Source organism: Limanda limanda, chromosome 1 (genome assembly GCF_963576545.1).
Source record: "Limanda limanda chromosome 1, fLimLim1.1, whole genome shotgun sequence".
NCBI lineage: Eukaryota > Metazoa > Chordata > Actinopteri > Pleuronectiformes > Pleuronectidae > Limanda > Limanda limanda.
The window spans coordinates 24,974,271-24,984,208 of record NC_083636.1 but is presented as its reverse complement, the minus strand read 5'-3'; the positions used below and the strand labels follow the sequence as shown (position 1 = coordinate 24,984,208).

The 9,938-nt window shown below is 40.8% G+C and overlaps 1 protein-coding gene across 1 annotated transcript in view; it reads left to right on the top strand.

Annotated features, from left to right (window-relative positions):
- Positions 1–1,353: 1,353 nt before the first annotated feature.
- The window catches only part of rph3aa (rabphilin 3A homolog (mouse), a), a 30,784-nt gene continuing 22,199 nt past the window's right edge, over positions 1,354–9,938 (top strand). The window contains 2 exon segments of the mRNA XM_061074262.1: positions 1,354–1,420; positions 1,423–1,456. Of these exon segments, the coding sequence (XP_060930245.1) occupies positions 1,354–1,420; positions 1,423–1,456 (101 nt within the window).

Here is a 9,938-nt window from a genome sequence, read left to right as displayed (position 1 = left end):
CATGCAAAACACTTGGTGGCACCACATTTTGTCGCACCACATGATATTTTTCTAGTTCTGTCAAAATTTACAGCCACAGAATTGGCCATCTAAAGAAAACAAACTAGGTCAGCACAAAGTCACTATGAAATTTATTATCAAAATATATATTTTTAGAAATAACTTAGAATTCATAGTTTTTTTGAGGTCATACCACATTATATCCAAATGTGGCAACTACATACCAGTTGTGAAAAAGGGTTTTTTGTTTCCAAATTTGAGAGAGAGTTACAAACCTGTTGCTGCTTCCATGGGTCCTTGGCAAAATGGTTTATGATGCAACGTCCTGTCTTTGAATGGATTTCAACATTAAAGTCCCTAATTGGTCATTTCTTGATGGTCGCACCATATAACCCTTATAATATTTCATCAAATTGGACATCATCGGACAAAGTTTGTTTGTATACTATGATCGAAATATAAATGCAAATGCTTTGCAATTTTGCACAGGATTACAGAAGACTTTGGAAATCATGCCAAATATCGAAGAAAATAAATTTGAATAGATTTTGAGTCATTTCAAAGAGGTTTTCACAACAGCAGTCATGGCTGGACGGTTGAACCACATGATATTTTGACACTTTAAAAAACACAAACATTAAAATAACTTTAAAGTGCGGGACAGGTACTACATATATATGGTATTTCTTTATGTATTTAAACCTTTTTTTAACAGAAGAAAATGCAGTCGGACAGAAAATATATGGCGTCACGTCAATGACCCACTGCAACTGTAAATGTGTTTTGGGGTAATCATGGTGAAGATATTCATAGTTTAAAGACGACGCGACTGTTCCAATTTGACATATTGTTTTTGTCAGAGGCACTTGCCAACAATAGTAATCATCACACAGTTTCAATTATTATATTATATTATATAAAATGATATCTGCAACTATTTTTTGTATTTTATGTCTTTACTTTCCCCCTTTTTACACAATATCTAAATCAGGAAATCATTGCTGTCAGATAAATATGGTGGATCGCAAATGTGCAGTTTTGTAAAATGGAAATTCTCCTGTATCCAAACCATAAGTGCTGTACATCAGTAAATACTTTGCACATCTGGATGATTTGAAAGATTAGCAGCTGCAGAATACAGCTCAGTCAATGGTGCTTTAATTAAACGGTGTCATCACCATCTTGTCTTTGGCTGAAGAGATGAGAGAGGACGGATTTAGTGAAAGAGGAAGAGAGGGAGGGAGGGAGGGAGGGAGGGAGGATGACATGGAGGGAGGCGGAGCGAGGGTTTTACTACAGTGTGTGTGTTGAGGAGGACGACAGTGAGGAGGAGAGTAGCGGAGAGGATGCTGGATGCTGAGACGGAGCTGCTGGCCAAACACTTTCTGTCACACTGAAGCAGCTCTCATCCTGACAGAGAAAACAAAAGAACTCCACGTCGGTTTCAACGCCTCAGGTGAGAGGACACTGCTGTTTTTATTCATTAGAACTGATTTAAATCTTTATAAGGAATTTAAGCTTAGGTTGTTAATATTGAAAAATGACCTTTGGTGGCTACGTTTTTAATCAAGGTGGATTGGCAGGAGTAGAAAATGTCAGCAATAGCTCTGATGATCATATTTATTTTTTAAAAACTATTTATTTACTTAAAATAATACTAATAAATAAACTAAATCATTACAGTTAGTGATTTATGTTATATTAATCAATACCATAGACATTTAACTTCTTGTTTATTTTGCATAAATACTGTGACATTATTTGAGCTTCTCTCTATGTCGTGCACTGTCAATTTACCTGTTTTGATTTAAAGATGTATGTTCATGTTAAAATACATGCACAGGCGTAATGTCGAGTGCACCTTATTATCAAATACAGCCTGACTGACTGACAGTGGATTCTGATGCACTTAATATATTTAATCTTTTAAAAAGAATCTGACAAAGCATATCTAATAGTTTTTCCCATAGTAGCCTTTTTATGCAGAAACTGAAAGACAAAAGTACAGTAAAACGAAGCCTTTTAACATAGTAAACATTTATGTCATATATTATATGTTATTTGTTTATTACTGAGTGCTCACTGGGATTCTGGTTTGATTTGGTTGAAGAACATAAGCTTCTTATTTCATCCCTACAAATTCATTCATAATATATGAAGTTCACACACACACACACACACACACACACACACAAAAATACACACTACATATTTGATAGTCCCTTGTCAGTGCTCTCTGATGGAAAAACTGTGTAACAGAGAAATTACTTTCATCGTCCGAACACTGTTAATAACGACACTATTCCAGCTGAGCTCTGTGTAAAAGACTGAGCGTTAACTGCTTTATCCTCCACTCCATCCCTTGTTAACTGTAAGGTGTGCTCATGGATGACAGCACATCACCAGCTCTGTGTTAACGTCGAACGACAGGGAGTGCTAACCCAGTACTTTGTAAAGTGTTTATATTTTGGTGAGCAGCGACGTTAGCAGCTTCGGTCAGCGTTAACGCCGGATGTGAACAGGCACAGCGTTGAGTGCAGGTCAGAGATTAATGGTGAAAAATAAACCTGAAGTGGGAAATTCATGTGCGTATAGCTGAAGAAAAACGTGATCTGTTACATGGCCTTTGATGCAGGACATGAACTACTGATAAACATACCTAAACATGGTGTAGACATGAGAGTAACATAAAGGAGATAATATATATGACATTTGTTTTCTCTATAGCACCAGGCTCCAACTGTTTCCATCTTTCAGGTGTAGCTTCATGTTTACATGGTGGCAGTGGCATCAATCTTCTAACTCACAGCAAGAAAAACAAAAATGAAGAGTTTTAATTCCTCGAAATTAAATATCGTGTACACTAAATCAGATATTTGGAACGGTGGCCACTCCCAAAGTGGACTGTATGAAGAGTGTTTGCAGCAGAGATGTCGTCTCCTTTCTCTCCGTGTTAGAGTCGGTGGTCGGGTCCAGAGAAACCATCAGAGAGTGAGGGAGTGTGAGGCCTAACGTGTAGTGGCAGCAGTGAAGTCAGAGGAAGGGATGAGGAAAGATGAGGAAGAAAGAAGGCATGCACTCGCTCAGTTTGTGTGTGTGTGTGTGCGTAGGAAATTGATTTTCAATACCATAACACTCACTTTTCTATTTTGTCTGTCATCCGCAGCCATGGTCACGTTTATTGAGCCTGCTCTTCTTTCCCATGCTCCCTGTAATCTCTGCTGAATGTGTCTTTTGACCCCAAATCAGCTGCATCGACTGTGGTTTGTGCGAGGTGGGTGGTGGTGGATTATACAGACTGCTGAGCTCTCAGGTGGAGTCTGATGTGGCTAATGTGCTTGGGTATAAACGCATCACACCCTCAACAGCCCCTGACTGCTGAGATCAGGGGAAATCCATCTTACTGCAGGTTTTTTTTTTTACTTGAGTCTTTGCTTTTCAGATGTTGGCAGGCAGGACTTAATTGTCTCGAATGAAAGCTGCTTTTGGAAGCAAGGAAAGGTAACTGTGAGGGAAATTAACCATCATCTGTTAGATCCAGCAATAACAGTTTTTTGGGCACTTGGGGCCATTAGATTAGATTAGAACTGATGATTCTAAAGATCATTATCCAACATTTCCTGTCTTTTAGCTCTGGTTTGGTTTCCACCAAGTCCTGAGGAAAAATACCTGTGTCTTTAGCTGTTTAGTGGTTCAGTAAGATCATCGCTTGCCTCTAACTGTATCTGTCTGCTGTTTGCTGCTGAGCAGAGGCTTTTAACAGAAGTTTCTATGAGAACAGCTGCCTGCTCAGGCCAAAACGACGCTGTGAGAACAATAAAGTGAGTCAAGGGTAAAGTAAAGCCCATTTTCCACTGGTAGACATCAGGCTTTTGTTTACAATTGGAATGGATACAATCTGCATTCACTCCCAGCACAAATTACTCTGTAGTAGACAGTTTTTTTTGGTTCTGGTTCTGATTGTCAGTGATGGAAAGGTAACAGCCAGGTGAACGTATTTATTGGGACAGCGAGGTGAGAGAGCGCGTCAGTTGTCGTGACGTTGATCATGACGCACTGGGGGTGGAAAAACACAAAGGCAAACTGTTCTTATGGCAATGCAAAGTAGTCAATCGCCTTTTTAGGGGGTTTACCCGCATTTAAAAAGGCCTGCATATACATAATTGCTTTTGGTGTAATAGAGGTATGACAGTAAAGTTCTAGACACACACACAGTGAGCTCAAACTCATTATAAAGCTCAGTAAAGCTGAGGGGAGCCGCTGATACAAATAGTAAATCTCTTTTAGGTCGTCACTACAAAATATCCCATTCAACAGGGATGAATTACCTGTGTCCCAATTCAGGAGCTGCATCCTTCGGAGGACTCGGCCTACATAGGAACTCGTGGCATTCCTACACTGAGTCAACCACAGAGGTCATACTGATACGATACATTCTGGTCTAAGAAGAATTTCCTGTTTGCATCACTAGCTTGTCCCACCCTTACTGTTGCATCACTAGCTACTTAAAGCCACTCGGCCGCTCACATTGCTTGGTCGGTGGTTTTATTACCGACAAGCAATGAGTCCTGGAATAGGTTTTCCAAAGAAAGATCCTGACTGCGTTCTTTGTTGCTTGGGAATGGAAGAATGTTGGAAGGAACCTCAGAAATGTGAAAGCCTAGTTGACCTGAAGGATGTGACCCCTGAATTGAGACACAGGTCTTCCCTTTGAAATAAGAAGTATGGCCACTTTAGACCCAAATTATAAACAATAATTTACTCCTTAAAGTGCTAAATAGAAGTATCTTCTATGTCTATAAAATGTACCATTGCAGATTTTCTTTGCAATGCAGAAAGCAGTGTGACTTATTCACATTCATTAGCTAACAGGAGTGTAATGTGGAGGTGGAGCGAATAATGTGTGTGTCTCGGGTCCAAAGATGTATTTTCTTAAACTTTACCTCGTATTTTTGTCACACAACTGTAAACCTCATCTTTACATAGACAAGTGGGATGTGATTTCAAACCAGAATCTGCAATTCTGCACTTTTTATCATTATAGGTGACTAATGAAGTGTCATATCGGGGGAGAGACATGTGTCATGGTTTATGAGGTGAATACGTCATTAACCACCACTGGATACATTTTATCACCAGCGTCCAATTTGCATGCATGGACAAAATAGCAGCAGAGGCGTGAAGATGAGTGCTCATGTACCAAGATGTGGTCCAACATTCTGTTGTTGTCCATACACCTATTAAGATTTAGTAACTGTGGCATTGATGCTTAGTTTATTTGTTATACCACGCTGTTATATGCAGGTATTTTCGAAAGTGACATTGAACATGTTCTAGGCCGGGTTTTCAAAAATCCCGGCCTAGAGTACTCCAAAATGAATGACAAAATGCATAATTGTAATAGTTTGTCAAACTGATATTATAATTATCCATGTTTTATTTATTTAACATTATGGTTAATGTTGTGTTTGGTTTAAACAATGAAATAACGTGGTTTAGGGTAAAATATGTTCTTAATTGAAGTCTTGTAGATGCTGTATCCATCTTCGAGAGTAGATGCCACTGGGGGTCAATGAAACTTTATGTTTCTGGCTGTTGAGGAAACTGAGCATTAGATAGAGGTGATAAATTCAGATTAAATGAGTTTCTCAACCTTTAGGTGAAATCAAGTCAAGGACCTTCTGTTTATTATATTATATTATATGTTTTAATTTTGAATTGTCTGTTTTCACCACTCTGGCCCTTCGCTCACACACTATTGTACACCGATTGCACCATTTAAGGAACTAAAAAACAGCAGCTGTATACTGTTGATGGATTTTATATGGGCACCTGTCCAGTTTCAGTGAGTGAAATTGCCTCTTTGATCATAAAGCGTTGTCAGGGCTGGGGTCAAGTCCACTGTGACCTCATCCATTCCAGCAATCAATTGAAATTCATGAATTTCCCATTACTTCATGTGAGGACTGTTCCACATGAGCTCATTCATTGCAGCGTTTTAGCAGTCTGGATGGTTGAGCTGTACAGTAATTGACTTCCCTTCTCCTCAGATCTGCAGCTGAGGCCTTATTGTTTTCAGGGGCTGTGGACTTCTCTCTGGCACAGCAGGCGCACCAGATGTGCTGCACAAATCCACTGTGACCAGGAGTGTGTGATTAGCCGTATATTGTGGTCACACAACACAGCTGTAAACAGAAAACTACTACAACACTTTTTCATGCTGCTGTGTGAAGATCCCTCCCCCTGCATGACCCAAATATTCTGTCAGGGGCCTCAGGGCAAAAAGGTCCGACACACAACACCACCAGCAATCTGTCATTTGGGTTCTTTTTCATCTTCCAGAAAAAGGTGCCTACGTGGCCCCACAGATGCCCCATCTGAACCCATTTAAAGAAACATCGACAGCGCTGACACTGTGATGTGTGTCCAGAAAATGTCTGCGTGTTCTTTGGTTCTTATTGACTTAGTGCAAAGCTGCTTCAGCGGTTTCATTTTACAAGTGACGAACCGAAAGTTCAGATTGGCTTTGAGCTCAAAGGCTCAGTGCAGCAACAACACAAAACCGAGTAATCTTAACCAGAGAGGGGCCAGATTGAATATAAAAGCCTACAATGACAGAGATGATCGTTGTAGGACACATATTACACCTCATCTCTTTATAACAGCCAAACATATCAAACGAATCACGTTGTTGTACTGATAAGGTGGAAAACTTGCACGTGCGGAGCAGAAGTTTGAATTTTTTCTAATCTAACTCCACATTTTGCAGTTTTTATCCCCTTGTACAGTTGTGTTTTTCCTGCATACGCTGGAGTCTGGTCTTGCAATGCTTTGCCTGAATTGCTGCCAAGTGGTGAGACGAGCCTAAAAGGACTTTACCCATCACATAAGCAGGACCAATGTGGTGTCTGAGTCTGACCCAGTATAGTTTGAGGTTATCAGATCAAACCAACACCTTGTTCTGGGTGGATTTTAGCTCATGGACGCTGGATGCAGTAAAACTTTGCTGGCCTTCATGACAGCAAACATTTTGATATGAAATCATAGGACACCCGTCCCAGTAATTAATTCCTATATTTATGCTTGTGGGAATTGTAGATTTTGAAATTCCCATTCTTTTTCTGAGCACTTAAAGATTATCTCATCAATCCTGACCTAAAGGTTTTGCTACAGATCTGCTCCCGTACTGCATGTATGTATTATTTCATAATTATTTTTCATAAACCCAACTGGAAGATTTCAGGACCACACAAACTTTGAGAACCTGTGATAAGGAGCATTGCATCTGTTCCTTTCTCTTCCAGCAACTTCTCACTAACACTCTGTATGTTGTTTATTTGGAGCAGCAGACTTCCAGTCTCTTACAATGAGAATAATGATGTTTGCGGACTTGGTTTGGATGCGAGAGCAAAGGTTTGCTGATGAGTGCATCACATCTAATGACTCCTCTCACAGGATGTGGTGTATTTGTCCTTATTTCTCATTATTATATCTCCAACTGTCCTCATCGTGAAGTCAGACTATGTAGAAACCTCCCTGCTCTTTGCAGACAAGGAGAGAGTCAGATACAGTAGACAGAACGACAGAGTTAGACAGAGATGGCCTGAGGTTTGCTTTTTGTTCTGCTCAGTGTAGTGGCTTCAGCGCTGCCCCTGGTGTACACACAAACACACAGATACAGAGGCTTCCGCTCACCGCTCACCATATGGGTGTTTGCTCTCGTTGTTAACTTGTCATGCGGAGCAATCACACACTGAACGCACGACAAGCCGCTAATTATAATTATTGTGACGTCTAGGCTGCTTTTGGTTTTTTAAAAGTCCTGCAGATAATGAGTGGAATCTTTAAACATTTCTGCAAAAGTTTGGGGCATTTCATGCCTTGATCATAACTGACAGTGGAGAGATGACAGGAAATGAGAGCAGGGGAGAAACAGAGAGAGAGAGAGAGAGAGGGGGGGGGGGGAGATATGGTATATGCAGCAAAGCTCCAAAGTTTGATTTCTGTCCAGGCCACCAGGGTGTCCTCATATGCCCTCACCCTGCAGTGCATTCAGCTTAATGCTCATGAGAGCAATGAGCAATGATACTGTGGACCATGTTCATCGGTTTATTTTTGAATGCAAACATTTGCTAATTAGCATCAAGTACAAACTGTGACGATGGAGTTGACATTTGTTTTTCACGTAATTTAGTCAAAAAAAAAGTATTGGACACATTTAATAAATAGTTGATTGATCACCAAAGTTATTGCAATAATTCTGAAGGGAGAATGATCGGTTGAACCAAACTGTCATCCATTTATTAGTTCCTGGGATATTATAATAACAAAAGAAATCCAGCTTCATAGTGCTGCATAGGATTTAACAAGGTGCAACATCCTCTGGAGGATGGAGAATGGAGAATGGAGACTTTAGGAAACAATGAAACAGACACACATGAGTCTTATCAATCAGGACATTCTCTTCCCTGATTCGTCACGCTGCTATCATGTGACCCTAACAAACGGCATTAGCCTCAGTGACCAGTGATGAATACAAAAATCAAATTACACGTGTTTCGACCCTTTCAGAAACACTTCCACCTCCTTGCTGGTCCAAACAAAGAAATCCCTAATCCTACTTTTCACCATGCTGTTATATAGCCATCCTAGGTCTATTAGTATGGATGGAGATTATTTCTGACACAGAATCAAAACACTGGAAAGCACTTTCATTATAAAAATGTGGACGTAGCCTGAAAGTCATCCGGTCTTTCACTCTCATGTGTTTTACTTTCTCTTCACCTCCTCCACTGCACAGAGGAGGGACGTTCATGTCTAGAAAACCTTGTGACGTCAAAGCTCTCAGACGCCTATGTTGGGATTTGAAGACCAGATTAGTCTTCTTGCCAGGCGTGAATTTTCCCAGGAGTCATCGGAAAGGGGGCTGTTTGTGTCTGTGTGCGTGCGTGAGTGTGCGACTGTGTGCGTGTTCGCAAGTGTTAACAATCAAACTAGAGAGTCATCAGACAGGGGATAAAGTAGGTGGTGATGCTTCTTTGCAGAACTAAGCTCCATAAGCTGCTTCCTCACTCGTTGGACAAGCCTCTGTGGAGAGATGTGTGGGGGAGGCGAGGTGGAAGAGTGCAGGAATGGATGGTTGGATGGTTGGATGGTTGGATGGTTGGGGGGTGGGGGGGCGATCGGGTGAAAGGATGAACAGATGAAACTTGTGTGGAGACTGATGGCACTCTAGTTGGTCGGATTGACGGGATGTCGTGTGTTTGAGAAGTGACAGCTGTGGGGACAGTGTTAAGGAAGGAATGGATGGTGGGGGGGTGGGCCGGCTGCGTAGCGGGATGGATGAGCATGTTGAACAGACGAGGGTGTGCGTGTGTGCAGGACTGATGAAATGTTCCAGTCTAATTCAGAGGGGAGCGTTCGGGCTCCTTGGGGAATGTTCTGTGTACCGTAAATAACTGTGGTTTTAGCGTGGATGAGGTTGCCTGACTTGGGCTTCCTGAGATGGCTATCCTCATTTAAGGTCGAGCCACTGATCCAGAACACTCAAGCTTTGTGATTCTATAGTTCATAACAATGGGATCAACCTTAAAGTGCACTGTCCCACATATTCTTTATCTGCTCGTATAAGATAACTGGAGTTCGAATTGGGTCTGATTTTACACTGGAGGGCTTTTGTTTCCCAAAATTAACTTAAAGGGATAATTCACCCAGAAATGAAAATTCACTCATATATACTCACCATGTACGTCATTTACACCAAGTTTTTAGCCTTAAAACTTCTCAACTGATGACACGTATAGAAATGATGGAAATGATCACGGTTTTTCATTGTATTTCTTCATTTCATACTTTTATCGCTAACACTGATGTTTTTTGGACATTTGATGTAAAGTAAGTGAAGATGTTTTCTTTAGAAAACGGAGGAAATATACCTG